Below are 17,466 nucleotides of genomic sequence, written 5' to 3' on the forward strand. Positions count from 1 at the left end.
CTGTTTCCACAGGTGACCCCCTTGCTGTAGGTGAGAAGTCCAAATTAGTGCTGCTTTGTTACATCTTGAGGTCACAGTTTATTAGTTGAAAAAAGTAAAAGGTTACATGGACTCTCCACCTCCACCTAGGTGGTCAACAGAAAGGAAAGCGTTGATGGGGGATGGGCTGCTAATTCCCCTGGTGTCATTGCTGCTCGGGGTGCCCCACAGGCTCGTGGAATAGTTGGGGCTCCCCCAAAGTGAAGTGCCATGAAGGTCTCCACTGCTAGTTCCCGACAGCCCAGCACCATTCCAGTGATTTAGATCATTACGGTTTGAGAACGAATGGGAACCGTCAAGGGATCCAAGTCGGTTCTGGCTGGATCCGAGAGATTGCCAGCCAGGAGACGGAGACAGAGACTGGCCTTGTGCAAAGAAGCGACTAATCTCCTCTTCACTGGCAAACTCAGCAAGAATAGTAGTGTTCCCTAATACACACCTGCGGGGGGACGAGAAGAGCACGTTTTAAACAGAGAGACTGCCTCTCCCTCCACCTCTGCGCTAACATGCGCTCCGAACGCCGTGGCCTAAGCACCCCAGAAGTTAGGTGGGCACTGAGAACCCCTGCACCCTTGCATCCAAAAAGCACTTCAACTCCAATAAGACCTTCACAGCTGCTTAAAGTTTAGACAAAAAAAAAAAAAAAAAAAAAAATACTTACATGTGCAGAGATTTTTGTGCCTTCACTACCTCTTCTTTTGAACTGTAACGGACCAAAGCATTACCGTGTGGGAGGTTAAGGTGGAATGTTATTAGTGGACCGTGCTGCATGCACAGAGTACGCAGGGTTGAGCCATCGATCTAGGGATGAGCAGAGGCAGGAGGTGAGAACGGCCCGGACAGAGCTCCACCGCGCGCAAGGGGCGGCTGCTCGAGCCAGAGCCCCCTGCCCGCACCGTGCCGCGCTCCAGCCTTACCTGAGGTGTAAGGTTTTTTAGAACAAGCCAATTTGTTATTCTCCCTGAGCTGCTCTCACCCCAGCTTGAACCTGAATGAGGGAAAATAAAGGAGTCAGTGCCCTGCCACACTCGTCCCCAGGGCGTCAGGAGGAGCACGAGAAGCTGCGTGGCAGCCGACAGGAACATTCACAAATAAGAAACGCATGTAGTGCTGGTGTTTTCCAGACTTAAACCACCAGAAGGCTACTTTGGGATGGCGTAGGACTTAACGTCTGTAGCGACCCATTTTGTTTCCTTTCTGAAGTGTTTTGAACACGTTAACACAGTTGTAAGTGGCTACACTGTTGTCAGATAAACGTAACCACAACAAAAATACAGAGATAATTGCTTTGACTCTTGTTGCAAGCTCAGAAGGGTTTGGAAGCCCATCTGAAGGCTCCCTGTACTACCGTGATCTAATTCATTACGGTATGAGCCATTCTGTGAAAAATGCCTAAACAGGCAACTGCATTCAGCTGCACAGATGTCAAACTCGGGAAGCGCTTGGGTGGATTGGTTCATACTAAGGACAGACAAAACCATCAGTGCCACCCGTGTTACTGCTGCACACAACACCCAGCCCTGCCCCCAGTTCTAGGCAGGAGAAAGTCTGCCGCAGTGCAGCTCAGGAGCTACAGACCAGCTTTTGCTTTTGGCAAGACAAACGGTACAGATGTTAGCCAACAGTGACAGATCATCTAACCAAACGCACAGGAGATTCCCTAGCTTCATAAAACTAAACCCCTCCATGCACAAAAAGAACAGCCTTACCAGGGGTATATCTGGCATCAGAATTTCCCCATCCTCCACCCAAACGAAGGGAATTATCCCAAGTGGACAACGGTGGCTTCTGGCCTGTTAGCCCTGGAGGTGGGCGGGACGGAGCAGTGATGCTTTTAGGTGGCAAAGGGACCTTCCACAGCTCATGAGCCAGAGAGGTGTTAGTGACTGATCCAGGAGACCACGTTGATTTGGAATCACTGTTTCTGGCTACTAAAAGACAAAGACAGCCACAGTCACTAGGCTGCTGGAACCGTCACCTTGCTACAAACAAAAGCCGCTAAATTAGAGCGAAATCAAAACAGCTACTCTGAAAACCAGTGAAGCTGCCACTCAGACAAGACCTCAGCTCTACTTTTTACTAACATTTAGAGTCCCTCTGAAGCAGGTGAAAGGGAAGAAACACCGGCTCAGGGCAATATAAGCAGACATCACCTGAAGTGCTTTGTGCTGTACTGCTGAGGGAAACATTGTAGTTGGAGGCACGAATGGATGACCAGGCACTAGTTGAAGGCAGCGTGGTGTTCAAAGATGAGGATGACCCTGTAATACAGGCAGGAGTCAGTCAGAGCACAGTGCCCCACCAAGGCAATAAAAGGCATGACTTGTGGTGCAGGCTGAACCCGCCCGCACAGCTGGACGAGGGACCTCCTCCGCTCTTCTCAGTCCTCCCCCCGGGCCCAAAGGCACGCGGTGGGGCAAGCAGGCTCAGCAGCAGGAAGCCCCCTGTGCTCGCTGCCAGACGAGCTGCTTACGCTGCTGCTGCAACGGCTTCGCTGCCAAGCTCTGCTTGCCTGCTTCCAACCGCGCTGCCTCGGCGCCCGCGGGCAGATCAGCAGCGTTCGCTCGCTCTACCCGCATTCTTGGAATAGCTGTTGCACTGCAGCAAGCAGCAGCGCCTGAGCCAAAGAGGAGCTTTTTGGCCGTGAAATCCACCATACGGAAGATAAACAAGGAGATGAGCAAGTAGCAAAACGCATCTCCAAGTAAACAGTCTGTGTGTGTGTCTGAAGGAAGATCGGTGCACAGTCAGAAAACGCAGTGCCTGAACATACCACTGTTCCTGTCCCTGAGGTGGTCAACTTCCCGCACAGTATTAATTGAGAGATTGTTTATGACACTGCCAGGAGTGACGTAAGGGTCAGTTTCAGGGTCGATGTTTGGATAACCTTTCCATGGCTCGCCAGGACGAAACTCTAGGAATACAGGCAGAAAAGCAGCTTACTTTGATGAACCTTTTTTTTAAAGGAAACAGCTGTCTAAACAATACAACCCTTACTGGCTGAAGAGCCAAACCCCCAGTTTTAAGCATTTAATTTACTTAATTTAGCCTTCTTTTCACTTTACTCCTTCCTTACTAGTTCTTCTGGTCCTGTCTCACCAGGGTAAACTCTCCAAGCGGGGAGATACATTTCTCTCTGTACCATAAAACCAGCGCCCTCCACCTCCCGGCGGCCGGGGAGCGCGGGGGGGAGCGCCCGTACCTGGCGGCCAATTAACACTGCTAGAGCCGTTAGGCGATTTGGCACGGGGCCAGCCGTCCCCAATCGATCCAGGAGGGCTGGCTGGCGAGTTACTGCTGTTCATAAAGTCGTACGGAACAAATGGAGACTCTTCCAGCCTAAAACCACTTGAAATAGCACCTAATCAAAAAAAAAAAAAGTAACTGTCAAATATTTTTCATAGCTAATTTTTGTATTTTTACACACCTATACATGTACAAAAACACGCTCTTGTAACGCATTCGTGAAACATACAGCAGCATACTGTCCTCTTACGATGTCGAGTTTTACAGGAAGTCATACAGGATTATATAATCTAAACCAAAATGTCTCTGAACAAATCAGGAGAAAACTGGAAGAATAATCTTCCATGAAATCATCTCGCTGAAATGGTATACTCAGGAAATTTAAGTAAAATATTAATTCAAGAGGGTAAGAGCATTCTGTGAGCCTCCAAGTGGATAACAGGGGTAGTGATGGGAGGGCTCTCAGAAGAAACATCTATAAACTCCAAAGGATCTTTAGCTACTACAAAGCTCTAAATGCTACTCATATTCTTCGGAGGGGAAAAAAAGAAAAATCACTGGAGGCAGAGCAAGGAACAAAAGCACTGTACAGAATCTATTTGATTCTGTCTAAGTCCTGTAAAGAGAAGTTTAATAGTAGACAGCAAAGCCAAAAACATTCTACAGTTCCGAAGGAAGAGATGACATGCAATATATGGAGTTCAAATCATCAAATTCCCAATACTATTCAGAAAACGCTACCTACAGCTAAAGTAACAGCAACACTTCTGGCTTTTGTGGGTAACAATCAGACGGAGTTCCGAAGGGCACTACCAGGGTATCTCCACCAGACCCTTATGGCAGCAAGACATTTCACAGTAGTAAAGCAGCTGACAGATCTAAAAATACCCAAACAATCTCAAGACTGAACAGTAATAGGAGACTGGAGACATTTCATAACTATCTTTAGGCACAGAACCTTTGTGCTGTAGACTCAAATTTTAACTGGACAAGATTTTGAGCAACTGAAACAGTTGAAGTGTCATATGAATCCTAATTACTGGAATGAAATATGAAGTAACCAAGTCCACCTCCTCTCAGACAAAGTACAGCGAGGGCACCGGTCTATCCCTTCTAAGCTCTCCCCATTTTTAGAAGGCAAATGTACACATTCGTAACCAAACCTGTAACTAAAAATGTCAGGCATGACCAGAATGCGTGCACACAGCATTAAATCCCCATCAATCACCTTAGGGCCAGCAGGGTGGGGGGAAAGAAAGCTAGAAAATCTAAAGCTTTTGGTTTAAACGTATGAAGCATTCCAATCCGGATTAAGGTAAAACCAGTAGCAATAGTTACACTTAAAGAGAAGTCTGGTTAAAAAGGGAATTCTGCACAGCGTTTCTACTGAATCTCACGACAAGATCACTTCTGTAAGTAAAGACATTCCCGAAAGCTACGGGCGGCTGTACAAGGCAAGCAGCAAGTCTGGCACAGGCAGCACAATGCAAATTCTGACAGCTACAAGCAACATAAACAACAGTAGTTACAACTACGGGCCTAAACATAGCAAACCTGCATTTTATATGCAGAATGTGAAAATCTGATGTGTAACGCCAAATGCTACTTAACGACACGTTTAACGTACCATGTTTGCTGGAGTTTTGATCTAACGATGTGTTCACAGAAATGCTGTCTACTGTAGTCCATTTCCTCAACCGAGATTGTGGCTCTTTAATACTGCTCATATCCATGTTTACATTCAAGTTTGAGTTCATTCCTAAAAACATATATAGCTTATGAAATACAGACCAAATATTTTATTTCTGCTAATTACCGCTACTGTCCTAATAAACATTTAAGAGCATATTACTATGGTTATTTCATGCTTCCAAGTCCCTGCTTTTGAGAAACATTCTAGCATTTAATACAGTGAACTTACTACAGACAGAAGCTAAGCTAAGCAATGCAAAGCACTCCCAAGTTCTCAGCTGATGTCTTCATGCAAAAAGGTCAGTGGAAGAAGCCATTAGGAAGTTAGAGAAACGAAAGTGTAAACATCTAAAAAATGTGGCATTTCTAACACCAGTCTAGCACCAGCACAGCCACCGATCTCACCTGTGCAAAGCAGGAGGACTGTACTCTGAAGGGCTACGCTCAGTTATAAAAGACACTTCTCAGCAGGAGGCTGTCTCTGTACTCATCCCTATCAAGCAGAAGTTACGTACTGGTATCTGCAGTTACAACTCACTCCTGTTCTTACTGGGGCTGTTCAACAGGACACCTCAGCAGCCTCTGAATCACACTCGCACAGAGAGATAGGGACTTTGTGTGGAACTGCACAAGTAATACTACTCCCCTCCTCCATTTATCCTGTTCACATTGAATATTAAAACCTCATTAAGAGAAAACAAACAAAACTTGTCTTCACCTGGTCTAAGCTGTTATCCGTATTTCAAAGTATTTATCTGCCAGAGAATCAACACAATGCCAACTCCAATCAATCCAAACAAAACACCTTAATTCAGCACTGGGAACAAGTGCTTCATTTTGTTCCTAAGTTGATATTCACTGTCATATAGAAGCCGGTTTGGTTTTTTGTTTGATTGTTTCTTTTCATTTCTTAAAGGCATGAGCAGATGTTGACGTCGGAAAAGCAGCCCATTGAAAAGCCTCAGAGAAAGTGCCTTGTAACAGGACAGCAGAGTTTTAGGAAATATAACAACTATCAATAGCCGAAACAGAAAAAAGGACAAGTACAATCAATCCAGTTTCTGACACCTCTCCCGCTGGCATTTCACTGTTGTCAGAGCAAGAACCTGTGCACAACAGTAACAAGTCTGCAGAAGCCAGACCTCTAAAAGAAGGGTTCGAGAGATCACAAGCTGGCCAACAGGCACACCGAGCTGATGAGGTTAATGCCAGCCCCTTGGCAGGCATGGATGTCTGCTGTCCACAGCTCCGTATCTGAAGCCCGTGTACTGAGGGATGACCATCAGTCCCTGGACATAATCTATAATTTAAACAGTCTTCCCAGAAGTAATTCTTCGTATCCAACTGTGGAAGATTCTGTATTGTTCAGCTATACTCACTATTCGGCAGAAAAAGTTAATTTTAATATTAGAAATACTTACATTCTATAAAGGAATCAGGATGTGACCGCAGCACTGGTCAACTAGAGAGAAGGACACCCCCTGCCTGTCCCCAGTCTCTGCTTTTGATGAACAAGTATCTAGTGAACAAATATCCAGTGAATCCCGACAAATCCAGTCGGCCAGAATGTGAACAGGACCTCCCTGCTTTTGTTGCTAAGTCTCCTGACATTAATATTAGAACATGGAGGAAATAACATACCTGCAAGATTTTCCAGAAGACAACCTGGCAAGTTTAGACCATGTTACTATACTTTGTGCACTTGGAGGATGCTACCAATATCTACCAATATTCCCCTTGACTCAATCTTTCACTAAAGGCTGAAGAAATTCCAGCAACCTACTATTTCTACCCTTAAGCTTTTATCTGTAGACTGAGTGTGGCTCCACTTGCTTATATCACTGTGCAGTACTACTACTCCAAGGGGAACTCAAGGAACTCTCACGTATACTGCAGCAGATTCCTAAGGGATCTCTGAACAATCTTACGTATACTGCAGGTTCCTGAAATGTGGCAATGATTAAGGTGAGAAAGCAGCCACTTAGTAGTATACAACAGTTCAACTCAAGAAATTAAACAGAAAGGAACCTTATGTAGGCAGGATGCAATTACTCAACATGAAGTTTGGCAAGAAAGTTCAAAATTCCTTTCATTAGACCTAACAGTGTCTCTAATAGCTAAATAAACTTCATTATTATGCCTCGCCCTTTGAATGAAAGCAGTAGTTAGATCTCAATGCCAAACAGCAGCAGCAACTATTAAGCAGCAGCCTAGCCTTAAGACTGGCCACAAGCAAAATTCCAGTGTGCCACATGCAGTGCAACAGCACGGCCTGCACTGCCCCACTGGCTCTGTAACACTCCACCTATAAGCACATGGACTTCAGCAGCATTCTCTATTAAACAAACTTTTCTACAGAGGGCAATGAGAATGCAAAGGAAATCAGCCCAACAGAAATGACCAGATTAGAATAAAATAGAAGAAAAGCAAACTGAAGAGGAAGAAAAAAATAGGGATAAGGAATAGAGGTAAATGGTAAACAGTTGTAGTAAGTATAAGGTAGCATTAAAAAGGGACCTAAAGAAAGGAGAAAATATACAAGCCTGGAATTTCTGAAGTAGAAATTGGACAGAAGCCTGGAAATGTAGGGAGAAAGAAACAGGAGATATTTGTATTTATAAACGTTCAGACATTTGGCCTGAAATGAGACAACCATTCTTTAAAAATGCAGAGCTAAAAGCTTTCTTTCCTGGACAAAATCACTAAAAGGGAAAGCAACATTTTTTTTTTTTCTACCTATGCAATTCTAGATTCATTTAAAATGTTTTTAAGATCCAAAGAAATGAGACCACATCAATGGATTCTTTGTATGGATTCTACTTCTAAAAGTCCTTTAGCTCCAGGGATCATAACTGCAAAAGGACTTTGTGTCATCCTTGGGACCCAGAGGATACAAAAGAAATAAAAGGAGACAGACATTCTTTAAGAACGTAAAGCATTTTGCATGGAAAGACAATCACTTCTGGGAATGAGTACACTTGTGAAAAAAGTTCTCTGGTGACCAAGGGTACTGGATAAGCCCCACAAAGAATTACCACTTCCATTAAAATCCTCAGTGCTCGCAGGATTACAGGCACCATTGTTTTCAGAGGCAGCAGGCAACGTGAAAAGAAAGGCTGTGTGTCACAGAAGCATTAATTGACTGTACGAAATCAGCACGGAGAAACCCACCTATAGGGAAGCTGCTGAATGCGTTTATTGGTGATGGCCCTTTTTGTAGCTCAGGAGTAGCATGGGGCATGACATTCTCAAGGAAAGATTTCATGGTGGGTTGATGGAGTGACTGCTGTTGAGAGGGTGGAGTTTGCTGCTTCATTAACAGGTTTGGATCAAGCTGACGGGACTGTTGCATCATCTGTTGCTGCATACTAAGAGATCGACCCTTAAAAACACAGAGCAGTTACAATATAAATAGGCAAAAGCTTCTCCACCTTTAAAGAAAAATAATGAAACACATCTCTGGGTTCCATGCATCTCAGCACAGCAAAACCCCAGCATTAAGCTAAGCCACTCCTTTAAAGCTTGTCAAAATCCCATTTGCTCTCGCACACTTTAATACAATTTATAACAAGAAATGCAGCTCAGGATGAAAAACAGTCTTTAAAGATAGTTTGGGAAATTAGTAATAAACGTATTTATTTACCTGCTGCTCCTGCTGTTGACGACCACCAGAAGGCATGCTTCTTTGATTCTGCGCTTTTTGCTGCTGAGCCAACAACCGCTAGGAGACAGTGTTTTGTGGTGGTTTTTTTAAGAGCAGTTTATAGCCGATCTAAGTCTCTACTTAGACTTTCAAACATAACACACAGCAACTAGCTTTGTTAGCTTACCTGTAACTGGGAGATCTGAGAAAGCTGGTTTAACTGGGACAGTTGATTCAACATGGCTACCTGTTGTGGGCCAAAAAGGGGGCTCAGGCCACCGTTGTTTGGTGCATACTTCAGTAATGAGACTGGAACCTGCAAAACGGACCAGTATGAAGAGTGACTGACAGTGATGTGCAACTAGTTATACTAGATGTAGAATGTAACAATTTCCAGTCAACAGTTGCCTAGTTTCTGAAACACTCAGAGCCAAATACGTTTTCAAATATTTACAGAGTAAGTCTCAGCAACACCAATAAACAAAACCCAATGGTCTGAAGCAGCATTTTGGTAATTTACACACAGAATGTTTTAGGCACTCACTCACCTGAGGGGACAGTAATGGAGGAGGCACTTGAGCACGTGGATTAGGCTGAGATGAATTAAGAGGTTGTGCTGGAGGCTGCTGCATGCTCCTGGGCTGTGCTGCTATATTACCAACACCAAACATACTGGGATTGCCGTTCTGGGGAAAGGATGGACAGTTAGTGGCAATAAACCTCTTCTGCTGCTTCTCCCACCCCTATACATTTGAATTATTAGTTAAACACATATCAATCACATAGGTAGCTAGGACATTATATCAAAAAGTATCAAATGCTGTCAAGTAACATGCCAAGGATATGCACACAGCCTTACCTGTCTAACAGAATTCAAGTTTTGCATACCCAGCCCTGCTAGGGAGCCAAGGGCTTGGTTAGGTAGTGCATTATTTGAAGGGGGAAGCTTCATGTTTTGATTGGACATAAACTGCATGTTTTGGGACTCGTCTGCTACAATGCCATCCTGATTGGACAGACAAACCGATGCGCAACAACCAGCCAGCAAGCAAGCAGAAGGGAGAAACCATTGCCAGGAACAGAAGGGAAGAGTCACATGACAGTCCAGCACCAGCAGGAAACAGGCAGAAAACAAAAGAGATCAGGTTAGTCATTTGCACTGCAAAGGGGCTACAGAAAGTGCTTAGTATTCTATATCAGTAAGTTAAAAAGAACAAAACATATCTTATGGATTAACAAGGAAGCCTTAATTTTCCTCTGCACTAAATGCAGAAAGCTAAGGAGCACACAGGTAACTACTTAGAATGCAGAGTTCAAAGAGGTTTAGAGGTGTCCACCAGTAAGACACCTACTCACCTTATCAAAGTAAGGACCGCGATCCATGGAAGACTCTTTGGAAATTTGAGGACGAGAACCAGGGCCTTTTCCAACCACACGATTGTAATCTCCAACACTGAGGCCATGCTTATCCATCTCCATCCGCTTATCTTGCAATAACCCTAAGAAAAGGCAAGAAATGCAGCAACAACACTGAGGGATTCTTCAGTTTTCCAGCTACACTAGAAAGCAGTTTATGCTTATGAAGAGCTGACCTCATACTGCTCTCAAGCGAGACACTAGCAAAGGACATCAGCCTAGCTTTAAACTCTCTGGGCTTCACCGAAAGGGGAAAGGACTCACTATGGAGCGATGGCTACAGACAACTTAAGACTTGGAATCAGCAAAGCCCCAGCAGATTTTGCTAGGCTTCACAAAAATATTATTCTCGGTCTTCTCCTAAAACCAAAAAAGTGTAACTGTTTAAACTTGAGTTTCCTGTTGTGAATGCCACTTTTGGCTTTGGTAGCAATAAGCACTGTCTTGGCTTTGAAGTAGTATCTTTATCACATCCCTACATTCCTGTAATATTTCAGTGACCCTTTAATTTGATTCAGTTAAGAAAAAAAACCTATTTAGCTAAAAAACCCCAACCATCTCACAAATGTAAAGTAATCATGTTTATTAATAGCAAATTTTAATTTATCTTTTATCATTAATTCCACTAGGTAAGCTAGAAGATCAAAATATAAGCAGTAATAAAGGAGTCCATTTAATACTTCAATGCATGCAGTGCAAGAGAATTATTTTCCAAGCAGATGTTTTAAATGCAAATTAAAAAAAAAAAAAAAAAAGAGGCTTGCCATTAATATTAAAATCTAAAATTCAAAGAACAATTTCTTTACACAATAGACTATGAGCCCAAAAGTGAAAATACCCAATTCTGAACTGGAATAAAAAGAGTGCAACTACAATGCTACAATTACTCTTAATTAAATATTCTATCATTAGAATATATTATTACTAATGTAATAAAAAAATATACTATTTTTGATTTGCAAGAGGAATCATGACAGTCAGTGAATCTAAACAAAAATAAAACTGTTCACAAGTCATTTTACACACAGGTTTAAACGTTTCTAAAGTAATTTTCAGTATTTAGTTCTTAGAACTGAAAATGTGTTCCCAGGAATGAACCACAATAAGCAAGTGGGGTATTTGGAACATTTCTGTTTATATTTAGTGAAGGTATCCAGAAGGCAATCTAGATACTTACTACATTACTACAAACAAACCCACTGCACCCTGAAAGCATTCTTTCATGTCATCTTAATATATGTAAAGCTTAGCTTGATTTATGGATAATATTACTATAGCAACCGGGTGATTCAGGTGTGTAGCATTACTCACACACACACACACTTTCTTCTCTAAAAGGGTATTCCTTTTCTTTAGGGAAACATATATTTAACTACATACAGCTGTAACTATGTATATAGTATATAATTTTAAAAAAGTAATTTACAGAAGGATATAAACTAAAAGAGACTGGAAAGGAAAGCAATAAAACCTAGCTAGGTTCTCCTCTTCTTACCTCCAGACATGTCCATCTTATTGCTCTGTATGGTTTCTTCTGGTGATTCTCTCTGAAGTAATAAAACGAATCATAATTATTTAATAATAGTATTTTTAAAAGCTAAACCTAAGAGATTCTTATATACTATTTCACTTCAAACCTGCAAGAAAAAAAAAAAAAAATCGAGACAAATCAGATGCTATTTTAAAGCATTTTCTCCCTTTAAGTTGTTACCCAATTGAAAACAGGTATCTTCACCAATATATATATGTAACATTATTAAGTAAAACATCAGGCTACTGGATGAGTATCCAGGTAGTGTTCACAAAAACACTTTTCATCAATAAAGAGGTCCTTTTGTAATGAGGATGCAAAGAAAAGGGATAGGTGACAGAGGGGAGACGAGGAGAAGTAAAAAGAAAAATATAATGAAAATGAACACTAGGCAATTGGGCATTTTAATCTTTGTGCATTATACCTGGCACTGTAAGAAAGCAGTAAAGCCAAGTAAAGGTGAATACTTACTGAAAAACTGAGATTTGTGAATTGCTTAATGAATGGATTGATCCATGTTTCATCTTGCTTATTTCCACCTTTCATTATTCCCTTAAAAATAGAAAGGAATTGCTGTGATACTCAGAAGATGCTTACCACCTACTGCTTAAATTACATCATAAAGTGTTATGAATGAAGATTAAAGCTTAAGGGTTCTCCACTCAGTGCAGCAATCTGTTCTGACTTGGATTTTAGAAATTACAACAGTGCAGAAACCTCGACTCAACCTCCTCATTACCTTTGTGGGCATTTTTTTCATATATGGTGGCCAATTTAAAGATGGGTTAGCTTCTTGTGAAGAACTGCTGTTCCACATTCCAATCTCTACATCCTCCTCTTCCTCCCAGCTGGTCTGACGACTGCCTGTTAATGGCATATCATCTCCACACCAACTATCTTGCATAGATTTAGGCCCTGGTTGTGAAAAAAATCCAGGACATTAACATTTCAGTAGCAACTGACTGACCTTTACACAGAAGTTAGCTTGATGTTTACTTCACAATAAAAAAAAGCCCTCAAAAACAAAGCTTCTATAGAGGTATTTCACTGCCCTTGAACACTTTTATTCAAAGATGATGCAGAAAGCACTCACCAGGTTTATTTGAAGCCTGTTGACCAAGAGAAGCGTTTCCCCAGCCAGAGGTGCCTGCTGCATCGCTGATGGGTTCTCCCCAGCTAGTACCAGTATCCATGGGCTTACCCCACGCTGAAGTTCCGTTATCTACAGTAGTGGCTGGAGTAGAAGGCTCTCCCCAACCTTTTTAAAGCAGTATGAGTTATTGGCATGTTTTTAAACAGCATTTAAAGAGCTATCTAAAGAGAATCAAGTGTTTTGCCTTTTCTAGATCCATAACATACAATAAAAAGCATATTAGTACATATTTACATTTTCTATTGAAGTAATTATTACAACTGTAAGTTCTTCTATTAAAAAGAGGAATAGCACAAAAATACAAGTTTCACACGTAACGAATTACATTTGGATAATAGCAAGTTCTATATTTAGTTCCTAAGAGCTGCTCATTATATTTAAGCTACTCCTCCTCACACTTGAAAAAGAGACAGAGCACAAAATACTTCATAAATACCACACAAGCTCATCTGCAAATATCATTATTCACAGCTCTCAAAACTATAAGATCAGAAAGTCTGATCTTGAGTCTATATAAAACCATAACCCTTCATTCTGTCTTGCAGCAGCTCAACACTTTGGGGGGGGGCGGTGTTCTTTTGGCAACATTAAGTTTTAACTGTTTTAGAACCAAATGAAGAAAAATACTTTTGTTCCTCAGATACTATTCTAAGTATTTTCTCTGTGTTCCCACACCCCAGAACTCAAGTACAGCTGTCTATTACTCCAGCTACTTAAAACTAGAACAGATCTTCCAATCTGTATAATAATATAAAACGTCTATGAGCACTTAAAAAAGTGTTCTTTTTTTCTTTTTTAAATCAAAATGGTACTTCTCTGGCACCTTTCCCTTTCCACTCTGAAACTAAAATATTGTTATACGAAGCAAGGATGAAAGAATTGTTTTACAATTAACAGAAAACACAATTTTGCATAAAACCAAGTCTTACCAGAACCCGAACTGCTCTCCTTGCTAGACATGGCACTTGAAGACAGTAGCTGCTGATGTACCTGTGCTTGCTGGTCAGAACTGCTGCTACTGTTTGGGACATTTTTATTCCACATATTCACATTTTTGTAGTTGTATTTGCTTGGATCACCCCAAGCAGAAGTTCCATCATCAATTTCCATTTTACGGCGTATTGATTCAGGGGATGGCTCCTCCCAGCCCGTGGGTTCTTCCTCCTTTGCTGGTGCCGGCATCGGTCCACCCAGCCAGCCCGACCCCGGGGGTTTGGTTGTGGCAGATGGTGCTCCCCAAGAGCCAACATCTTGTTTGTTCCATTCTGGAGAGCTGACTGGCTTTGATGAATCCCCCCAAACTTGAGGCTGATTGGATTTAGGAGGGTCTCCCCAGCCCTGGTTCTGATTAGGCTTTGCAGGCTCATCCCATCCTGAAGAATTATTTGGGTTTGCATTATTACCTCCCCAAGTAACAGAATTTGATTTACCTGGCTCATTCCAACCAGATACTGATCTGTCACTGTCACTACCTCCCGAACTGGATTTCTTAGCCTCACCCCAATGGTTACTTCTTGAATTTTCGCCCCAGCTGTCAGTGGCAGAAACTGCCCAACCCTGGCTGGCCTTCTGTCCATCTACCCATCCCTGTTTGATCTTCTGTGCGTCATTCCAAGATGACTTCTCCTCTTTGCCACTTCCCCACGATTGATTGCTCTTGACCATTACTGTAGCAGCAGAATCTTCTTCCCACCCCCCTTGGCTGTTTGACCCTTTGGAGTCTCCCCACCTTGTAGCAGACTTTGGATCTCCCCACCCTGATACAGATGAGGTATCATTATTATTAGGGCTAGGTCTATCCACACATCCCCCTGAGCTGGAAGTCTGTGTCACAGAGCCTCCCCAGGCCTCTGTCCCATTGTCAGTTTTTCTTTCACCCCTTGGTGATGCTTCGGTATCCCAGGCAGTGTTCTGTTTGATTGGAGTCTGTCCCCAACCAGAGTTGGAAAGGACACGTGGATCTAAGTCAGTTCTGTTCACTATGCTTTGGAGTAATGCATGCTGGTCAACTTTCCTTCTCTCTCGGTTCTGTCCTTCTGTAGTTACCCTATCTTCATGGCATCCAGTGCTCTCCGAACTACCTTCGCTGTCCCCCGTACCAGTTTTGGCCCATGCGCTGTTCTGTTCAGTTATCTGAGAAGCAGCAGAACTCTGGCTGTTAAGGTCATCCTCCTCAGTAGATTTCCATCCGTTTGTAAACTTCCTGCTGTTTCCGTTCACGCTCTCATTGGAATGCTGATTACTAGGCAGTTTACTCCATTCCCCGTTTGAAATGTTAGTGCCAGTGTTTTGTGCAGGGTTGCCCCATCCTCTTCTACTCCCGCCAGCACTTGCACCATTTCCACTTCCCCATGGCATATTCTGGGAGTTGACTGTCCCTGCTTCCCATACCCCTCCTCCTTTATTCCCGTTGATTTGAAAGTTAGTGCTGCCAGGCCCGCTAATGCCTGGCTGCATTAGAGTTGCATTCACAGTGTCACCATTAGCTTGGCTGTTTGGGCCTGAACATTTGTCTCCAGAGTAATTAGAACCATAGGCACCCCATGTAGTACCATAAGAGCCACCATTTTTCGCCTCACCATTGCTAAGATGAGAAATGGAAGTGCCATTTGTAACTGGAGAGGCCTGAATCTGAGAATGATTCATTGTGCTCACACGCCAGGCCCCATGCCCTGTATTATTAGGCAGTTCATTAATCTGCACTGAACCAGCAGAGTTTGGTAAACTAGAGGTCATAAAGTTAGTAGTGTTATTTGGTCCATTCATTTCAGTGTTAAGGTTTTGAGGTTGCCCACTGAATGAAACCTTCCTTGTACCATTTACTTCAGAATCACAATTTTCCTGAAGGCTTCCCCAGGAACCATGGGCTGAACCACCCACTTTAGAGTTAATACTCTGACTATTCGATATCTGACCTATGGTACTGCACTGAATATTTGTGCCAGGATTACCACTCCCTACAGACCCTTTCAGGGCATGTCCATTGTTCTCCAATACAGGCCAGGCACCATGGTTGCCATTTGAATTCAAAGTGCTTGGATTTAACCCTCCATTTGATGAAGAGTTTATGGTGCCCCAAGCATTCATTCTATTGTTGCTACTTTCAGATTTGCTGTCAGGAGCATCCACAGAAACTTGACATGTGCTTATTATGGTTCCATGGGATAAACCCCACGGCCCATTAATACTTCCATTGCCCACATTATTGCTGTTGCTACCAACCACAAACTTATTTTGAGAACCATGTCCAATGCCATTTCGAATGCCATCATTTTCACCACCTGTGCTCCCTGAAGCCATTATAACGAGGTTTCTCTCTGACCCAGAGCTAGAGGCAGAGTCAGTGTCCATACATTCTGATGTCAACTCTGGGTCACTGCCAGTGATTGATGGCCATGCTTCTTTGTCAGAGCCGTCTACAATAACTTTATCCCAGTTTGTGCTGGAGTCACTATTTGAAGAGACTGGTCCCCAGTGAGAATTTTCATAATGGGATCCTAGACCACTGTGGTTCAGATCTAAAGGGAAGAAGGAAAGTCCAAGGGCATTATTACAAATTTAGTATTATTACTTCATTAAGCAGAAGAGGAAAAAAAGATACTAAGCCAAAAATTATCTTGCTTATTTTAACACTACTGTCACCGAAGATGACAGAAAAAAGCTTCCTAGTACAGCTGCTCAGAACACCACCACACACATAACCCACAATACTGCTTGCCAGCATGCAAAGCTGCACTCACAAAAAGCATGAAGCAGCACTCCTAAAGGTACAGTTCTTTTTTTTGCCAGAGAAAGAGGGTTTTTTAGAAATACTCTGTATCATCACATTCAAAGTATTTTCTAAAAACATACATATTAGAAAAATTAAATACTGTGTAAAAATCAAAGACATTCTGAAAGGCAGAAATCTGAACAGGATATTAAACTGACCTAGTAGTACCAATTGCTATGTGACAATAGTCAGAGAAACACACGCCATCCCACCCCTGTTAAAAGATATTATATAAGAATTCTTAAGTACAAGTTATTGATATTTTCTTTTATACAGCCACCATCAGACACAAAAACCACAAGACCAATCCAAAGTTCTGCTGCTGCAGAAGTACAGATTAAGTGCAGTAGCCGAAACGATGCTTCTCATTTTCATTTATGTAAGAACTACTGCTCCTTTTTCAAAAAATAAGCTGATCGTGTCTGGGAATCAAGACAACATACATACTCCTTCACTTATAAACTTTTCATGGTTGAATACATGCACCATGAATATCTGCCTCAAAATAGGTGCTATCAGTTTTCATCTGTATAAAGCTTTACTGCAGAGACCTCCCCTCAAACCGTTATATCAAAACATAGTCAGGCAGGTGCACCAGATGATGAAACTCTGCAACTGTGAAGCATGTGAAAAACAGTAACGAAGCTGGCAACAGAACGCAAGTACAAAATGTCAGAAGTTTTTTTACTTAGTATTTGCCTGCACTGAAAGAATAACCATACTAGTGTACACTCAATGGCTGTACACATAGCAAACTACGCTTCTCTGCCCATTGAAACATGCATGTTTTTAAAAGAAGAAACTATCAGCTTTTCTTTGAAATGCTCTCTCTTTTGCCTTTACTTAGAATATTCAAAATGTATGTACCTAAAGGTAAGAGAAAGTAAGTTTCATAGTTCCTGCTCATTCTTAATAGATTTTTACAGCACATGCCTTATACCAGACTAGAAAAATGTGCGGTTGCTTTGCCTGAA

The 17,466-nt window shown here is 42.3% G+C and overlaps 1 protein-coding gene across 2 annotated transcripts in view; it reads right to left on the reverse strand.

Annotated features, from left to right (window-relative positions):
- The window catches only part of LOC122153982 (trinucleotide repeat-containing gene 6A protein-like), a 51,049-nt gene that overhangs the window by 2,306 nt on the left and 31,277 nt on the right, over window positions 1-17,466 (reverse strand). Inside the window, exons 7-26 of one of the 2 annotated variants that reach the window (XM_042798730.1) lie at window positions 13,650-16,238; window positions 12,661-12,825; window positions 12,307-12,482; window positions 12,039-12,119; window positions 11,532-11,583; window positions 9,977-10,119; window positions 9,480-9,626; window positions 9,169-9,306; window positions 8,808-8,936; window positions 8,621-8,698; window positions 8,149-8,359; window positions 7,521-7,553; window positions 4,913-5,044; window positions 3,242-3,400; window positions 2,813-2,953; window positions 2,193-2,300; window positions 1,749-1,970; window positions 957-1,027; window positions 701-840; window positions 1-478 (exon numbers count right to left, since the gene is read on the reverse strand). The exon at window positions 1-478 is cut by the window's left edge and continues 2,306 nt beyond it. In XM_042798730.1, the coding sequence (XP_042654664.1) occupies window positions 103-478; window positions 701-840; window positions 957-1,027; window positions 1,749-1,970; window positions 2,193-2,300; window positions 2,813-2,953; window positions 3,242-3,400; window positions 4,913-5,044; window positions 7,521-7,553; window positions 8,149-8,359; window positions 8,621-8,698; window positions 8,808-8,936; window positions 9,169-9,306; window positions 9,480-9,626; window positions 9,977-10,119; window positions 11,532-11,583; window positions 12,039-12,119; window positions 12,307-12,482; window positions 12,661-12,825; window positions 13,650-16,238 (5,291 nt within the window). In that variant the 3' untranslated portion in view covers window positions 1-102. The remainder of the gene's footprint in view (window positions 479-700; window positions 841-956; window positions 1,028-1,748; window positions 1,971-2,192; window positions 2,301-2,812; window positions 2,954-3,241; window positions 3,401-4,912; window positions 5,045-7,520; window positions 7,554-8,148; window positions 8,360-8,620; window positions 8,699-8,807; window positions 8,937-9,168; window positions 9,307-9,479; window positions 9,627-9,976; window positions 10,120-11,531; window positions 11,584-12,038; window positions 12,120-12,306; window positions 12,483-12,660; window positions 12,826-13,649; window positions 16,239-17,466) is intronic. The other variant, XM_042798729.1, reaches the window with a different exon arrangement.

This window comes from Tyto alba, unplaced genomic scaffold (assembly GCF_018691265.1).
Source record: "Tyto alba isolate M040663 unplaced genomic scaffold, T.alba_DEE_v4.0 Super-Scaffold_28, whole genome shotgun sequence".
Classification (NCBI taxonomy): domain Eukaryota; kingdom Metazoa; phylum Chordata; class Aves; order Strigiformes; family Tytonidae; genus Tyto; species Tyto alba.